This window comes from Camelina sativa, chromosome 13, assembly GCF_030686135.1.
Source record: "Camelina sativa cultivar CO46 ecotype springtype chromosome 13, ASM3068613v1".
NCBI lineage: Eukaryota > Viridiplantae > Streptophyta > Magnoliopsida > Brassicales > Brassicaceae > Camelina > Camelina sativa.
Window position 1 is genome coordinate 20,861,910 of NC_141892.1, and position 17,810 is coordinate 20,879,719.

At 37.3% G+C, this 17,810-nt stretch overlaps 3 protein-coding genes and 1 long non-coding RNA gene across 10 annotated transcripts; 2 read left to right on the forward strand and 2 right to left on the reverse strand.

Moving 5' to 3' along the window:
• Positions 1–8,389: 8,389 nt before the first annotated feature.
• Positions 8,390–9,017, reverse strand: LOC104737014 (uncharacterized). The gene is made up of 2 exons (XR_759678.2): positions 8,664–9,017; positions 8,390–8,553 (listed from the first exon to the last, which is right to left on the reverse strand). It is a non-coding gene; the product is annotated as an uncharacterized LOC104737014 (long non-coding RNA).
• Positions 8,552–14,179, forward strand: LOC104737013 (sucrose-phosphate synthase 4). Of its 6 annotated transcripts, none has more exons than XM_087481945.1 (15): positions 8,552–9,211; positions 9,298–9,579; positions 9,817–9,906; positions 10,012–10,265; positions 10,367–10,430; positions 10,553–10,752; positions 10,847–11,327; positions 11,470–11,601; positions 11,736–11,867; positions 11,981–12,157; positions 12,289–12,342; positions 12,433–12,495; positions 12,594–13,433; positions 13,546–13,673; positions 13,772–14,179. In XM_087481945.1, exons 2-15 carry the CDS (start codon positions 9,322–9,324, stop codon positions 14,046–14,048), a joined length of 3,150 nt encoding a protein of 1,049 aa, XP_087338071.1. In that variant the 5' UTR covers positions 8,552–9,211; positions 9,298–9,321; the 3' UTR covers positions 14,049–14,179. The 6 variants fall into 6 exon arrangements, with proteins under 6 accessions (XP_087338071.1, XP_087338069.1, XP_087338070.1 ...); XM_087481943.1 differs by having other exon boundaries at positions 8,733–9,211; positions 9,305–9,579; XM_087481944.1 differs by having other exon boundaries at positions 8,828–9,211; positions 9,295–9,579.
• On the reverse strand, positions 14,116–15,653 carry LOC104737011 (uncharacterized). Of its 2 annotated transcripts, none has more exons than XM_010457108.3 (2): positions 14,816–15,653; positions 14,116–14,364 (listed from the first exon to the last, which is right to left on the reverse strand). In XM_010457108.3, the coding sequence occupies exon 1, from the start codon at positions 15,594–15,596 to the stop codon at positions 15,030–15,032; it is 567 nt and encodes a 188-aa protein (XP_010455410.1). In that variant the 5' UTR covers positions 15,597–15,653; the 3' UTR covers positions 14,116–14,364; positions 14,816–15,029. The 2 variants fall into 2 exon arrangements, with proteins under 2 accessions (XP_010455410.1, XP_010455411.1); XM_010457109.3 differs by having other exon boundaries at positions 14,116–14,385; positions 14,816–15,647.
• LOC104737015 (uncharacterized) lies at positions 15,028–17,527 on the forward strand. Its single transcript, XM_010457111.3, has 5 exons — positions 15,028–16,011; positions 16,492–16,562; positions 16,662–16,767; positions 16,894–17,026; positions 17,180–17,527. The coding sequence occupies exons 1-5, from the start codon at positions 15,935–15,937 to the stop codon at positions 17,342–17,344; spliced, it is 552 nt and encodes a 183-aa protein (XP_010455413.1). The 5' UTR covers positions 15,028–15,934; the 3' UTR covers positions 17,345–17,527.
• Positions 17,528–17,810: the final 283 nt, after the last annotated feature.

A 17,810-nucleotide genomic window follows, 5' to 3' on the forward strand; every position in this document is an offset into this window, starting at 1 on the left:
CAAAGCTAAGGATACCAGAACCCGAGCTCGTGATGTGACGTGTTATAAGTGTCATGGGAGAGGACACTATGCACATGAGTGCTCCAACAGAAGAACCATGATTCTCGTGGAGAATGGAGAGTTTGAATCAGAAAATGAAGAGGTGGTTTCTGATTCGCTAGAAGAACTTGAAAAAATTCCAGCAAAAGGCGAGATATTGGTGGCAAGGAGGTCACTTAGTGTTCAAACTGCGATTGTGGAACATGAGTAGAGGGAGAATCTATTTCATACAAGGTTCCATGTCCGAGATAAGGTGTGTTGTCTCATAATTGATGGTGGGAGTTGTACTAATGTGGCGAGTGAAACAATGGTTAAGAAGCTTGGGCTGACTTTGGAGAAGCACCCAAAGCCATATAAGCTACAATGGCTTAATGATGATGGTGAGATGAAGGTTAGTATCCAAGTAAAGGTTCCTATTGTCATTGGGAAGTATGAGGATGAGGTTTTGTGCGATGTTCTACCTATGGAGGCTAGTCATATTCTTCTAGGAAGACCATGGCAATCTGACCGGAGAACAAGCCATGATGGTTTCACTAACCATTATTCTTTTGAGTTCAAAGGCAAGAAGATCATCTTTGTTCCGTTGACACCTCATGAAGTTTATCAAGATCAGTTGATTCTCAAGCAAAAGAAAGAAATAAACACCCTGAGCGACCCCACAAACACAATTCACCAAAAAGAGAGCGAGAGTTTGAGAAAAACCAAGTCAAAGGCCTGTGAGAGAAAACCTGTGAGGCATTCAAATTTCTTTGTGAGGAAAGGAGAGGTTAAGAGAGCTTTATTTTCAAAACAAACTTTGATTATGTTTCTTTACAAAGAAACTCTCATGAGTTTTTCTGACCTTGCACCGGTGTTACCGAGTGAGATAACATTTCTTTTGCAGGATTTTGAGGACGTATTCCTGGAGGACAATCTGAAAGGTTTACCACCTATCCGTGGTATTGAACACCAAATAGACTTTGTTCCTGGTGCATCACTTCCAAACCGACCAGCTTATAGGACTAATCCTGTGGAGACATTGGAGCTGCAACGACAAGTTAAGCTCATGGAGAAAGGACATATTAGAGAGAGCATGAGCCCATGTGCGGTCCCAGTCCTACTTGTGCCTAAAAAGGATGGAAGTTGGCGCATGTGTGTTGATTGTAGAGCTATCAACAACATCACGGTAAAGTATCGTCACCCTATTCCTAGGCTTGATGATATGCTAGATGAACTGCATGGTTCTTGTGTCTTTTCTAAGATAGATCTCAAAAGTGGATATCACCAAATACGCATGAAAGAGGGTGATGAATGGAAAACTGCTTTCAAAACTAAGTATGGGTGGTATGAGTGGTTGGTTATGCCTTTTGGGCTAACAAATGCACCTAGCACTTTTATGAGGTTAATGAACCATGTTTTGAGAAAATTCATTGGAATCTTTGTTGTAGTTTACTTTGATGATATTTTAGTCTATAGCAAGAATATGGAAGAACATGTTCAACATCTAGAAGCGGTTCTTACAACTCTTAGAGAGGAGAAGTTGTTTGCCAATCTTAAGAAATGCACTTTTTGTACGGATAACCTGGTCTTTCTAGGTTTTGTTGTTAGTGCAGATGGCATTAAGGTTGATGAGGAGAAAGTTAAAGCTATTAGAGACTAGTCAAGTCCTAAGACCGTTGGAGAAGTAAGGAGCTTTCATGGACTAGCTGGATTCTATAGGCGCTTTGTGAAGGACTTTAGCACTATAGCTGCACCACTTACATAAGTCATCAAGAAGGATGTTGGATTCAAATGGGAGAAAGCACAAGAAGAAGCGTTCCAAGCCTTGAAAGAGAAGCTTACAAACGCCCCACTCTTAACTTTGCCTAATTTCCTTAAAACCTTTGAAATTGAGTGCGATGCTTCTGGTGTAGGTATTGGAGATGTGTTGATGCAAGACAAGAAACCCATTGCATATTTTAGTGAGAAGCTTGGAGGAGCGACCTTGAACTATCCAACATATGACAAGTAGCTGTATGTGTTGGTTCGAGCGCTGCAAACATGGCAACACTACCTATGGCCCAAAGAGTTTGTGATTCACACTGATCATGAGTCCCTCAAACATTTGAAGGGTCAGCAAAAGGTCAACAAACGGCATGCCATGTGGGTGGAGTTCATAGAAACGTTTCCCTATGTCATCAAGTATAAGCAAGGTAAGGAAAACATTGTTGTTGATGCCTTATCCCGAAGGTATGCTCTAATCTCTACTCTTGATGTTAAACTGATGGGATTCGAACAAGTTAAAGAGATTTATGAGAAGGATCCTGACTTTAAAGATGTGTACAAATCTTGTGAAAGGTTTGCGGGAAAATACTATAGGCATGATAGGTTCCTTTTCTATGACAATTGTTTTTGTGTGCCTATTTGTTCTCTTCGAGAATTACTGGTTAGGGAAGCGCATGGAGGAGGATTGATGGGTCATTTTGGAATAGTAAAAACGCTTAAGGTGATGCAAGATCATTTTCATTAGCCAAACATGAAGAGAGACGTCGAAAGGATATGTGGAAGATGTGTCACTTGCAAACAATCTAAGTCAAAGGTACAACCCAACGGTTTGTACACTCCCTTGCTTATTCCTACTCAGCCTTGGCATGATATTTCTATGGATTTTGTGCTTGGTTTGCCTAGAACTAGAACTGGTAAAGATTCAGTTTTTGTGGTTATTGATCGATTTTCAAAAATGGCGCATTTCATACCTTGTCACAAAACTGATAATGCTTTGCATGTTGTTGAGTTGTTCTTCAAGGAAATTGTCCGTTTGCATGGAGTGCCTAAGTCAACTGTTTCTGATAGGGATACAAAGTTTTAAAGTTACTGCTATTCTCCACTACTTGTCATCCACAAACTGATGGTCAAACTGAAGTAGTTAACAGAACTTTGTCTACTCTCTTGCGAGCTTTGATCAAAAAGAACATTAAAACTTGGGAAGAATGTTTACCACATGTTGAGTTTGCATACAATCAATCAATTCATTCTTCAACTAAGTTTTCTCCATTCCAAATTGTTTATGGCTTTAATCCTTTATCTCCATTGGATCTAACCCCTCTACCTTTGAGTGAAAGAGCTAGCTTGGATGGAAAAAAAAAAGCTGACATTGTCAAACAGATCCATGAGAAAGCTAGAATAAACATTGAGGAGAAGACAAAGCAGTGTGCCAAACAAGCTAACAAAGGAAGGCGCAAGATGGTATTCAAACCAGGAGACCAAGTGTGGGTTCACTTGAGAAAAGAACGGTTTCCCGCTGAAAGGAAGCCAAAAATGATACCTAGAATCGATGGACCCTTTGAGATCACAAGTAATATTAATGACAATGCTTACCAACTTGATCTTCAAGGTAAGTACAATGTGAGTTCAAGCTTTAATGTTTCTGATTTGGTTCCTTTTGTGGCAGATGATCCAGATTTGAGGTCAAATCCTTTTCAAGAGGAGGGGGATGATGTGATCATGGATGGAGCTAGGGAGGATGAGCTTGAACCTGAGGAATATGTAGCTAAGCTTGAACCAGAGGAGCTTGTTGCGGAGGAACCATTGCTTGTACCTGAAGGACCAATGACTAGAGCAAAAGCTAAGCAGCTAAGGAATGCACTAAATGGGCTTATTCAAGAGCTTATGGCCAAAGAGAGCATGGGAAAACCTTTTGGGGATGATACCTATCAAGTCCAGCCCACTTTGAACCTAATTCAAGTCCAAGAAAGCCCAAAATAATCCCTTTATTTTGTGGTCCAAGAGGAGTGACGAAAATAAGTTCAAGAGTCACCTTGGGAAGAGATACATGCACAAAGAGTTGAATCTTCATTCAACTATCTATCTTTAATGTTTTAGTCTTCAAGAATAATTAGTATTTGGCTTTATGACCAAGTTTCCTTTCTTATATAAACTCATGTAAGATCAATGAAATAATAATCCAACTTTTTATCGAAACCTTTTCTTTTCTTTGAGAGTGATTCTCTTCTATTCTTTTTGAACAAAACTGATTGCTTGGTGTGATTCCAACAATCAAAACCGACTACTTGGTGTGATTCCAATAGTCAAAACCCCGATCTCCTTGGTGCGAGGCTGAGAGATCCGATCTTTTTGGTGTGAGGCTGAAAGATCAAACCGGTATATCAAGAGTCTTTCCGCAACTCTTGTGCAACCATTCATTCCACCATCCTTATTCTTGAGGCTTCTTCGTCTTTAGAATCAAGGTGTCTCTATCAACCAACTCAAAGGTGTCGAATCATTGGAATGATCATATCATGACTTGATGATACGCAAGTGGGAATGTCCTCCTTCTCCCAAGGGCTGCACAACAACACAAGCAATCATCGCTTTTACACTTCTTTTCTAACTCTGTGAAGAAGCCCCTAAACACACAAAAGGGAACTAGCTAGTTTGATCAAAATCTAATTACCTTGATGTTTGAAGAATGTATATTAACCAACATATGGTATAAGAAAGGATATAAATACTCAGTACTTGGAAGACAAGTATCTTTAAGTTTGGGTTGTGCTTGAGTAATGCTGTCATTGATTCCCATCCTACATATTTGTCAGTCTTGGCAGTTAACTGAAGCAGGTTGTTAAAAGTTGGTAATGGTTCGCAGCATAAACCAAGTACCTGAAACAAAACAAAGTCAGCTACATGATCACTCATTTTTGATCATTAAGTAAACAAGATGATTGTTCGAGTAATTACCCAATACACTTAACCGCAAGACAGTATATACGAGGTCGAATCCTAAAGAACCAATGGTACACTAAAGATTTGTGAAAGTCGTAAAATAGTTAAAGCAAACTAAATATAGTTTGTTTGGTTTCAAAACTAGTAAATAAAAATATAAAACGATTAAACTAGGGAAGAATTTATATTTTAGAATTGAATGTGGTGATTAATTAGGAAGATAGAAAATCGAATGTAGCTGATTTATAGGCTCCTCATAAATTTATATTTTGAAATCGATTAGTGTAAAGATTTTGTAGAGATATTTTGGGAGAATGAAAATGGGAAATTTAATTTCGGGTTTAATAGGGAGATAAATTAGGAAATCTTTGTTTTTGTTAATAGAAAACAGTTGAATCCATATTTTTGTTTTATAATTTTATTTAAAAAAAACCATATAATTACAATGATATTGGCATGAGATGTAAATATTTATCAATTCCAAGTCTTCTTTATTGCAAAAAATGGTGCAAAAATGCTAATATTATTTAGTTAATATTTACCAATATAGAAAGAAAATACATTTCTTTTCAAATGTGTCATATCAACACTAAACCATTTTGTAACTTCTCTCTTACTGGCCAAAACAATTAGGAGGGCTTGGTTGTCTATGACATACGCATAACTGAACGTCCTTGTTTCCCGACCTCTTGTCCGTACAGTCGCAACGGGTAACGGCGTGAATCACATCATTAGGTAATATTTTTTTGCTCTTAATTTCATGCCAACACCAGTTACACCCTTGTGATATTAATAACTTAATTTGGCCACAACGGTTATAAACTCTACAAAATAACTAAATCTAAAAATTTAAAGAGAGAAACGTTGGGATATATGGAAACTCCTTGTGATAAACTACATATTAATAGCTTAATTAGGCCACAACTGTTATAAACTCTACAAAATACCTAAATCTAATAATTTAAAGAGAAAGAAACGTTGGGATATGGAAACTCCTTGTGCATTTGCTAAGTGGTCTTTGTTTAGTTCGGCTCAGGACTCGGGAGAGCGTCTTTTTCTTCGGGGGTGACGTAGACGCCAGTCAACTTCTCATGCATATCAGATGCGGATGATTTTTTTGGGTCCCGGATCTTCTGGTTTGGGATCCAACACCAACATACGCTTGAAGAGCATTTGAGAAGTACTTTTTGATGTCAACATGCTCTCGTTCCTTAATGGATTGTTTTAAGTGAATGTCTTTACTTATAGTTTTGATTTTAGATTCAACCAAAGTGGATTTTAAAAGACTTTGGCTAAAGCTCCCCTCGTGTTGAAGCCTATAAAGGAATTTTTATGGCTTATGCTAATTCAAAGTCTATGAAAAAAATTGGAGAGTAGAAAAAACTGAATAATCACACCGAGTTTTTAGATTTTACGTGCCATTAGGAAAAAAATAATAGTAACAGTTTATTGTTATTGTATAAATCAGATTTTATACCTAAATAAAATATCTGAAAAATCTCTACAGGATTTAAAAATACTTTGAAAATGCCGCAGCAAGTAATGGATCCTATAGAGTAAGAGTCTCTTTCGGTGGGCATTGTAAATGATCCAAGTGGACGTTATCCATCCAAGTGGACGTTATCCTGAATTTGTGAATAATGAGGTGTGAAAGCTTTACTGAAGAACTAGAATCGTAGAAAGAGTCGAATGGTCACAAAGCTCCTAACCCGTTTTTGGATATTCCTTGACATATTCATTTATGGGGCTTGTGTGATATGATGCTTTCTTTTTATCTTTTAAATATAATATCAGACCAAAGTCCAATATAGACAGAAGACTAACTAGTAAAAGAAAAGAAAAAAAATCTGTAATTTGTTTTTTTGTCATTTAGCATGTAATTTTGGTGATAATTTTAGAAAACAATATACATTAATGTGATATTTCTTTAAAATTTCCCTAACTATTTTTATTTTCCAACCAAACAATTAACTTATAGAAAACAACTCTTTCTTTAATTGCCCAACTTGGAGGAATAAAATTGCACTAAATTTTACAAGTCAAAAAATCAAATGTCCAAAAATCTATATTATGAAAGATGGCTTGCTCTCTCTATTTGAGTGACATATGAGCAGTGGAGAGAGTGCCACCTATATATTTTTATTAAAAGCAAACAGACCTAAACTTAAAGGAATATGAAACATCTTTCATGTTTTTTTTTCTATATCATAAACAGTTTCAATACTTACATAAGAAATTTAAAGAGGCTTACAGCATGTCCCAAAAAAATAGATGCATCACCAAAAGACAAAAGGGCATCGGGAGTGAATCAAAGCGCCACTTATTCCTCTTGGCGTAAACCATGAATGTATTGGCATATGGTTTAAGCGTTCCAAATTTGTCAATAGTTTGAAAAGTTGCAGTAGTGATAGATATATTGATTACTATTGTAAGAAAATTTATGAAAGTTTGTCCCTAAAGAAATAAATTTTTATATATAAAGAAGATTAGAGTTTTGTTCACTATCAAATAGAAAATATTTGAATAAAATTGTAGAATGTTGGTTTAGAAAAATACTGAGAAAAAGAGGAAGATAGTTGAATAAATTCATGACTGTTGGTTTTCCTATTTTAATATTTAGAAGTTAAAAAAAAAACTGAGTAAAATTCTTATTAAAAACCTAATTCTAGAGTTATATTCAAAAAATTGAAGAGTTGACATGAAAAGAATATGTCTATCTTAATTATATCTATTAAAGAGTTTAGTCAATCTACAATTCTTGATAAATAGCAAAAGTTAGTGTTTCATAGTATTTAATTGAGAAGCTTAAGTATGAATATATCTAAATACTTAAGCTTTTTTTTAATGAATGTAAAATTTATTCAGCCAAAAAAACTCTTTGTTACCAAATATGCATCTTTAGATCAAACTTTCATTTAAAATATTTTCTTTTGAAGTTTTAGACAAGAATTGTAAAATGTTTAAATCTCTCGAGACAAAGTTGTTCATGCATTGCATGTATCTAACAATTCAATTACAAAATGAGAAAACCTATGTGAAGTATTAAAACAATCAACATCAAATTATATTTTCCAAGATTTTCACAATTAAAAAAAAACAAAGATAAATTCTACATAAGATGAATTCAAGAGGAAATATACATTTTCAGGCATTTAGTGGTGGTAGAGCAAATCATATTATTTTAACTCATTAGAAGAAATGAATTAAACTACGAATGAGAAGTGAGAAATATTTATCAAGTAAAAACTACATATTTTGGGTAGATAGAACAATAAATAAATAAAAATTTTGTATATATTATAACAAAATATAAACTACATATGTTGGATAGAATATTTAAAAAAAATCTATTTGTCTAAATTATAGGTTTATAAAAATATATAAAATTTACACATTTTGGGTAGATATATATAGAATAGAACAATAAAGAAAATATCTATGCTTTTGTCATTTTTTGTTCATTTGAATAATATATTCAATAAATAATATTACAATTTTGGGTTTGGCTTTTTTTTCCCATAATGAATGAATATTTACATATGCATTCATGAAACAAATAGCTTTTTTTGGATAAATTATTGTGCAAACGACCATCAACATGATTCACATAGACTTTTCACGTCCATACCATTTTCAGTTAACATTTTACCGTTTCCTACTCAGATTCTTCTTCTAGTTGAGACACCATTCACATTATTTTTCAGGATTGAAGTGGCTTAAAGGTATCCAATTTGGTGAAAGATTGGAATATGATCTGTTCCATTACTTTCACATGCCAAACATAGGTAACAACATACTTATACGACTTTAAATCCCTTTTCTTCACGTCTCTACCTGCAAATAAACAACAATATACATCATTACATTGAACCCATCTTTCTTAATTCCAATCATATTCACATGAAACAAAAACATACTATACTTCCAACTGAAACATAACTCACCGCCGAATTCAAAGTAGAAACCAGGTTTTGCAGTGTTTATAATCGGGTTTAGTTCAGTGAGAGATGGACAAGGCCTTGTGCCATTCAAGAAAACATGAGGCTATAGAAACAAGTCTAATGTGAACAAATGGAGAAAAAGCCTTGTGCCACTCATTATTCTCTCTATCTCTTACAAAAAAAAAAAGAGAGACAAACTTGAAAAAGGAAATGGGTGATTCTTATTCTTTTAGAGAATCTGATAATGCAAAAGAAAAGAAAAAAACTTACTAAAAAGAAGATTCTCATTGAGATTAGGACAGAATATTTGTCTTTCCAGAGTTTAACGGTTATTACATGACGTTGTAATATGCCCGTCTGAGAGAGATAATACAGAGAACCAGAACCACACCACAATTTAAACAAGGTCTGAAAATTAAAATATCAGGAAATAAAAAGAAAAAGAGAAAAAACGGAAGAACCTTTTGCATTGAGATTATAAAATGGCAAGCTAAGTTGATATCCAAAACTAGGCCTCTCTCTTCCCACCCTATAGCTGAAGTAGACTCAGGGTACGTAAAATGCGGAAAATCAAATTTAGTCCTTTTTATCTATTGTTTTGTTTATAGATGTTTATGTAACTTTTTTTTCAAAGGAGATTTCAGTGCAACAATCAGAGAAGATGGCAAGAAATGATTGGATCAACAGTTACCTGGAAGCTATTCTTGATGTTGGAACAAGCAACAAAAAGAGGTTTGAGAGCAACTCCAAGATCGTCCAGAAGCTTGGGGATATGAACAGGAAGGATCATCAAGACAAGGTGTTTGGAGATATGAATACAAAGGATCATCAAGAGAAGGTGTTTAGTCCCATCAAATACTTTGTGGAAGAAGTCGTCAACAGTTTCGATGAGTCTGACCTGTATAAAACATGGATCAAGGTTTGTTTCTCAATCTGTAATCCTTATAGCAATTGTATAAATACAAAAAGGACACTGGAGAGAATATTGTTCCACTTATTCTCCCAGAAGTATGGAAGTGACCGGAGTTAAAATAGTAAGAACCAAAGAATGTGGGAGATGGTTCTGTATTTTTACTAAAACCAAAACAAACGCATCTATACATATATTTAAATACCCGCAAGTGATGGTGGAGAGATCTTTCACTTCTTGTGGCAGGTGATAGCAACAAGGAATACTCGTGAACGCAGTAACAGGCTTGAGAATATATGCTGGCGTATTTGGCATCTCGCACGCAAGAAAAAGCAGGTTTGTGTCTCTTCACTTATACACCTTTGCATGGAAATATAGAAAAGGTTAGTTCTCGCTCGTTTGAATTGAATCCTTATTCCGTACTTTCATTTCATTCCACAGATTGTGTGGGATGACGGGATTAGACTATCGAAACGGAGAATCGAACGTGAACAAGGCCGCAATGATGCGGAAGAGGATCTTCTTTCTGAGCTTTCTGAAGGAGAGAAGGAGAAGAATGATGGAGAGAAGGAGAAAAATGAAGTTGTTACAACTCTCGAACCACCCCGAGATCACATGCCTCGTATCCGCTCTGAAATGCAAATTTGGTCTGAAGATGATAAATCAAGTCGAAACCTTTATATTGTCTTAATCAGGCAAGTAGAGATTGGTTTATCTGACTTATTTGCTATTGTCAATATGGACTCACGGGACTTACCCGGTGCCTCTATTTGGTTTCATACTTTGACAACTGCAGTATGCATGGACTCGTGCGTGGAGAAAACATGGAGCTTGGAAGAGACTCTGACACTGGTGGACAGGTATTTTAACCATCTTTTAGAAGACTTTTTAGTAAAAATCAAAATTATTTACAGTGATTCACGTACCTCCTCTGGCTTTCTTAATTTTTCATTAATCTTTAGTTTTGATAATGGACGAATAGGTGAAATATGTTGTTGAGCTTGCTCGTGCGTTGGCAAACACTGAAGGTGTCCACAGGGTTGATCTCTTAACACGGCAGATCAGTTCACCAGAGGTTGACTACAGCTATGGCGAGCCAGTTGAGATGTTATCATGCCCTCCAGAAGGTAGCGACAGCTGTGGCTCCTACATTATCCGCATCCCCTGCGGTTCTCGGGACAAGTACTATCTCATCAGACTTCTTATCAAATTCCTGCTTTGAAAACCTTGAAAACGAACCAGTTAGTTTCTCAATACTCATGTTTGTTAAATGCAGGTACATAGCAAAGGAGTCACTCTGGCCCCATATCCCCGAGTTTGTCGATGGGGCACTAAATCACATAGTGAGCATAGCAAGGTCTCTGGGAGAGCAGGTGAATGAAGGGAAACCAATATGGCCTTATGTAATTCATGGTCACTATGCTGATGCAGGAGCAGTAGCTGCACATTTGGCAGGAGCCTTAAATGTGCCAATGGTGCTAACTGGTCACTCTTTGGGAAGGAATAAGTTTGAGCAGTTGCTTCAACAAGGGAGACTTACCAGAGAGGATATTGACCGAACATATAAGATCATGAGGAGAATAGAAGCTGAAGAACAGAGCCTAGATGCAGCCGAGATGGTAGTGACAAGCACACGGCAAGAGATTGACGCGCAGTGGGGGCTGTATGATGGTTTTGATATCAAGCTGGAGAGGAAGCTCAGGGTTAGAAGACGACGTGGAGTCAGCTGCCTTGGCAGATACATGCCACGAATGGTGGTATAAACCCTTTTCTGACTCCCACAGTATCTGACAAACGACAACACAATGAGTACCAAAATAATTTATATAGACACTGCAATTGACTGATGCATCATGTTATAAAGTCATTTATTAATCTGACCTGTCCTTGTGGCATCAGGTCATACCGCCAGGTATGGATTTCAGCTACGTCTTGACACAAGATTCACAGGAACCTGATGGTGATCTTAAGTCGCTAATTGGCCCTGACAGAAACCAGATAAAAAAGCCTGTGCCACCAATATGGTCCGAGGTATACTCTTTTTACATTATTGTGTTATTACCAACAGAAGTCGTATCCATTCTCATGCAAGAAAGGTTACCGTCTTGTTTTACCCTGTCTTTCACTCCATGGAACAAATAACTACATGAACCTATTATCTGCAGATAATGCGATTTTTCTCAAATCCTCATAAACCAACAATACTTGCGCTGTCTCGTCCTGACCACAAAAAAAATGTCACCACATTGGTCAAAGCTTTTGGTGAATGTCAGCCTCTTCGAGAACTAGCCAACCTGGTAAGTATCCCGGCATTTGTTACACATTTATTATCCAGTGAACTATATGTATTATGAAAATTGTGGATGGGCATACTGCTAATACACCTAAATTGCTAAAAAAACTGTTCCAGGTACTTATACTAGGTAACCGAGATGACATCGAAGAGATGCCTGATAGCAGCTCAGTTGTTCTCATGAATGTACTAAAGCTGATAGACCAGTACGACTTGTACGGACAAGTAGCTTATCCCAAGCATCACAAACAATCTGAAGTTCCAGATATTTATCGTTTAGCAGCCAAAACAAAGGTACGTAACAGTAGCATGTGCTTAGCTAGAACTACATGACAAAAATGTTATCATAAGCAGATTACTAGAACTCATAGCTCCTCTCTCTACACATGAATATCATAATTATATGGTGGTTTTCTCTCTTGAAGGGGGTATTCATTAATCCAGCTCTGGTGGAGCCGTTTGGTCTCACACTCATTGAGGTAACTATTAACTATGTCAATGTACTTTTTAACTTATTCTACACAACCTATAAGATCTTCATGCCGCACCATTTGTTGTGCGTATGACAGGCAGCTGCTTATGGTCTTCCCATTGTTGCCACCAGAAATGGAGGGCCTGTTGATATCGTGAAGGTAATCATATCTCTTATTATAAAGATAACTGTATAAAGACATAGTCACACCTCAGCGACCCCGGACAGCTTAGTAAGAGTCCATATGTTGTGTTGCAGGCACTGAATAATGGTCTCCTAGTCGACCCTCATGATCAACAAGCCATTTCTGATGCCCTTCTAAAGCTAGTTGCTAACAAACATCTCTGGGCTGAGTGTAGAAAAAACGGACTCAAGAACATACACCGTTTTTCATGGCCAGAGCACTGCCGTAACTACCTATCCCATGTCGAACACTGCAGAAACCGTCACCCCACAAGTAGTCTCGAAATCATGAAAGTTCCGGAAGAGCTCACAAGTGATTCTCTAAGAGACGATGACATATCTTTGAGATTCTCCACAGAAGGAGATTTCACGCTCAACGGGGAACTAGATGCAGGTACTAGACAGAGGAAACTAGTTGATGCCATAAGTCAAATGAATTCTATGAAAGGTCGCCCATCTGTTATCTACAGCCCTGGTAGAAGGCAGATGCTCTTTGTGGTTGCTGTTGATTCCTATGAAGACAACGGAAACATCAAATCGAACTTAAACGATATCATCAAGAATGTGATGAAAGCTGCAGATTTGACATCTGCCAAAGGAAAAATAGGTTTTGTGCTGGCATCAGGTTCAAGCTTACAAGAAGTTGTGGAGATTACGCAGAAAAACCTGATTAATTTGGAAGATATTGATGCAATAGTTTGCAACAGCGGAAGTGAGATCTACTATCCATGGAGAGATATGATGGTTGATGCAGACTACGAAACTCATGTGGAATACAAATGGCCAGGTGAAAGTATAAGGTCGATGATTCTGAGACTTGCATGTACGGAAACTGCAACAGAGGATGACATCGCAGAGTATGCTAGTGCATGCAGTACAAGATGCTATGCAATTTCTGTGAAACAAGGAGTCAAGGTAACTCTTTCTAAGAATATTTCTCTCATCAAGAAGACAGCTTAAATCTAAGGCATAAATACTACCTTAAAGTCATGAAATTAGTATTGATGTATATATGTGTGAATGGCAGACTCGAAGAGTTGATGACCTTAGGCAGAGGCTTCGGATGCGAGGTTTAAGGTGCAATATTGTCTACACGCAAGCGGCAACAAGGCTAAATGTTATACCACTATGTGCATCAAGAATACAAGCACTCAGGTTAGAAACTGCTAAGACTAATAAATAGTTTCTTCAATCATATACACTTATGTAATATGTAACTAGTCAAGATGACATGACTTGGTGGCTTTATGTAGGTATCTTTCTATAAGGTGGGGAATTGACATGTCGAAGACTGTTTTCTTTTTGGGAGAAAAGGGAGACACGGACTATGAGGATTTGCTTGGTGGCCTCCACAAAACCATCATTCTAAAAGGTGCAGTGGGATCTGATAGTGAAAAACTCCTACGCAGTGAAGAAAATTTTAAAAGAGAAGACGCAGTTCCACTAGATAACCCTAACATTTCCTATGTCAAGGAGAATGGCGGACCTCAGGATATTCTGTCCACTTTAGAGGCCGAGGAGATCAAGTAAAATGATTTTCAATTTCGCCACATTATTACAGTTCATATACTTCAATCGGTTAGTAAACAGTGAAAAATAACAAAACTACATAATTTCATATATTGTATACTGCAATAAAAAATAAAGTTGAATATTAACTATAGCACAGATTTTATAGAACAAGTATGCACAGCTTCGTCTTAGTTCTTTTGACGTTCACACTTAGAAAGATTGATACCTGATGTTCATGGTACTCTATCTAGTGTGCTATCGCCCCTCCCTTGGTCAACCACCGACCAACAATGTGTTCTCGTCACATCCGTATTTTGCAGTGTAAGAAAATTCCCTGCCACAAGTGGAAGTAGTTCTGACAGCAAGATTGAAAATTAAACTGAGCCTGAAGTCCAATTTTACAATCAATTGTTCACAAACTGTGGATCCTTAAACAAAAATATGCTCAATCAGTACAAGATTCTACCAAACCACAAGGAGACACCTCAAACTGCCAAGCCTTATGACTCGTGCATGCCTAAAGCAAGACTAAATCCTTAAAATATGACAGAAATTAACCCTGGTCATCAACAATCAGTCCCGAACATCTAACCTCAATCAAATTCACCGTAAATATCAGATAAAGGAAGACACTACCACAGGAAGATAAGTAGAGAATGTAAATTTATGGTGGCGAAGACCAAAGGACCCTTTTGTTTCCCATTATAATTAAGTTTCTTACAAAACTAAATGTTCTTCAACAAGTATAACAATTGAGTACAAAAGTCACAACAGAAAAAGCTTACAGGAGAAATTTCCCAATTCTGAACCAACCATGATCCCATTGGTCACAAGGAATCATCTCCAGCCATACTTTCCCAAAATGAATCTATCCACACAGTCACAAATAACCATCCTTATTCAGAACTCCACCTGTCCGAACCTGATCACTTCAGTCTAAAGAAATCATCTTGCATTGAGATTCCTCAACTCTGAACCAACCCACATTCACCACATTGCTCACAGTTGATCATCATCTTGAAGAGAAATCTTCATATCAGAATCAACCCAAACCCGTGTTTTCAAAGAACAAGAACCACAAGGAAGAACAACAGACGCCACAAAAGCACCCAACCTCTTAACTCTAACAAAACCACCATCTCTCACCAACCCAAACCCCATTGTTCCCAACTCACTAGAATCAACACAAAAGTAATCACCACACCTACACTGATAAAAAACCTCAATAACTTCACCTCCTTCTTCTTCTTCTTCGTCTCCACTAATCTCAACTGACATATCCTCAATACTAATCTCATCAGCAGTGATCCCATCATATCTCGAAGATCTAAGATCATTATCGTATACTACACGTAGCTCCGCATCGCTTAAAACTTCCCAAGCTTTTTGAATCTTCAGAAACTTCTCGTCGTCTGAGCTACGACGAGACCTGCTGAGAAGCTTATCTGGATGAGAGTGAAGAATCGCAGAACGGTAGCTATTGCGGATCTCTTCGTAGCTCGCATCTTCTTTCACGGAGAGAATCTCGTAGTACGTCTCGTGAACACAATTCTCACCGTGAAGCATGATTTGTTTGTTGAATCGTTTTAATCCACGACGGTGCTAGGTCTCCAACTCACCGGCGACGTCGAGAAAATTTCTAGGGTTTATATAGTGAAGGAGAGAAGTTCACGGGTTGACCCGCTCAATCATTTCGGATCTTATATGGGCCTGGGCTTGAAATTGGGCTTGACTTTTTAAAAAAATCAATACTTGACCCGATTACCCGAACCCGGTTCTGGAAACACCCATCTTTCTTCTTCGACTTGGTTCCGTAAGGAGAGAGAGACGCGCTAAAGCTGTTCTGATCAACGTTCATTTGTGAATCTGGGGAACTTTTTGGGTGAAGATTTTGTAGAGTCGTGATGGGTTTATCGAAAGGTAGATTGAAAGCATGGTTTAATAAGAAAATCACTGATCCTCTTCTCCAGATCTTGCGAAGGTTTGTCTTCTTTTGACTCTATCTGTACGCGTTTTGTATGATCATCATCGTATCTCTACATGGATCTGGAACTAGGACTAGCTTGGTTACTCTGATTATGCTTCTTGAGATAGATCTCATGTGCTATTTTGTTGAATTGTTGGTCTTAACAAGCTGGAGTTATGCATTTTGCTTCTTGTTGGTTTCTTAATTTGGAATATTAGAGAGAAACTATATAGAACAGTTAAAGGTAGAGTCTTTATCATTGTATCTTCATGTAGCTCTTAGAGGGTCTTTGTTGTTGGAACATAAGACTATAAGAGACCATTTGAAACTGTTAAAGGCAGAACCTTTATCATTGTATCTTCGTGTAGCTCTTGAATGATCTTTTGGGGATCTGTTAGAGATAGATGGTATCAGCATATCTGTTCTCTGTTGCAGAGATGTTTATGTTGTAAAGTAATTTGAGTTTGATTTTGTGTTCGATTTCGATTTTTGTAGAGGTACTGAGCCAAAGCAGCTTGCTTTCTCTGCCGCACTTGGTATTACCTTGGGTGTATTTCCCATATGTGGTAGGTGTCTCTCACCAGTTTCTGTTTCCTAAGGTTACTGCTTTTTGCTTTGAGATTGCAATGTATCTTATTTGAGGGTGATTTTTGCTATGAAAACAGGTGTTCCTGTTCTTCTATGTGGAGTAGCTTTTGCGGTGCTCGGATCTTCTTGTCATGCTCCTACCGTAATGTTGGCTAATATCATTGCCACTCCAGCAGAACTCGCGTAAACCTTTATGCTATGCATATCCTTTTAATCTCTTGTAATTTACCACTTTTACTGAAAAAAGATGCATCAGTTTTGTTCCTGACTTGGATTTTGGTTTTCCTTTTCATGTGTTTATTATTGAAGTCTTGTGGTTCCTTTTCTAAGACTTGGTGAAAAAGTCACTGGTGGACCTCATTTTCCTTTGACATCAGATGCTCTAAGGAAGGTTTTCACTGGTCAAGCCTCTCAGGAAGTCTTTTTTAGCATTGGTAATGCGGTAAGTAGCTAAAATTGTGAAACCGCTTGTTCCATTCCCTAGCATAGTCTTTTGTGATCTTATCCTCAGTACTTGCAACTCTGATTGCCAATGTTGTCATATCTGAAAGATAAGTTGTTTATTTAACTCCTATGGTACTTATTGGTATTGCAGTTACTAGGGTGGCTCGTAGCAACTCCATTTTTCTTCATTTCGCTATACGTAGTGTTGCTGCCATGTTTCAAAATACTGGTCCGCAAGTTTGGCGCCGCTTCTTCAACCCCAAAGCTACCTACAAGTATGGAGACAGAGCTGAACCCAAAGCCAAGAGATGCTTAAATTCAACAAGAGTTAGAAAACCTCACTGTTGTTTTTATCAATACGAAGCCCTTAAATTGTAACATCAAGCTGCGTAGACTAATGTATAGAGTATACACACTTGCATTGTCAAATCCTCACACTCTTGTTTGTAAACTCTTTCGGAAATGTTAGTAACCAAAATTATTGGTGGTTACATGTAAACGTCTAAACTCGACAGGTCCATACATAAGCATGAAGTCATATCAAGATTCACATTTTCTTCTCCAATTCTTAATTTCCATCCAAATTTCATGAGATTCATTTTATAGATTGGATTTAACAGCCCACAATATTTGGTTCATTAATTTTCAAGTTGTGTCTAATATTTTTGGTCTCAAGAACATGGTTTTGTATACTCTGTCTGCGTGTGAGGATCAAACGGTTGTCAAAGCAAATATCAAAACTATTACAACTATAAAATATGATAGGAATGGGATCTACAGTT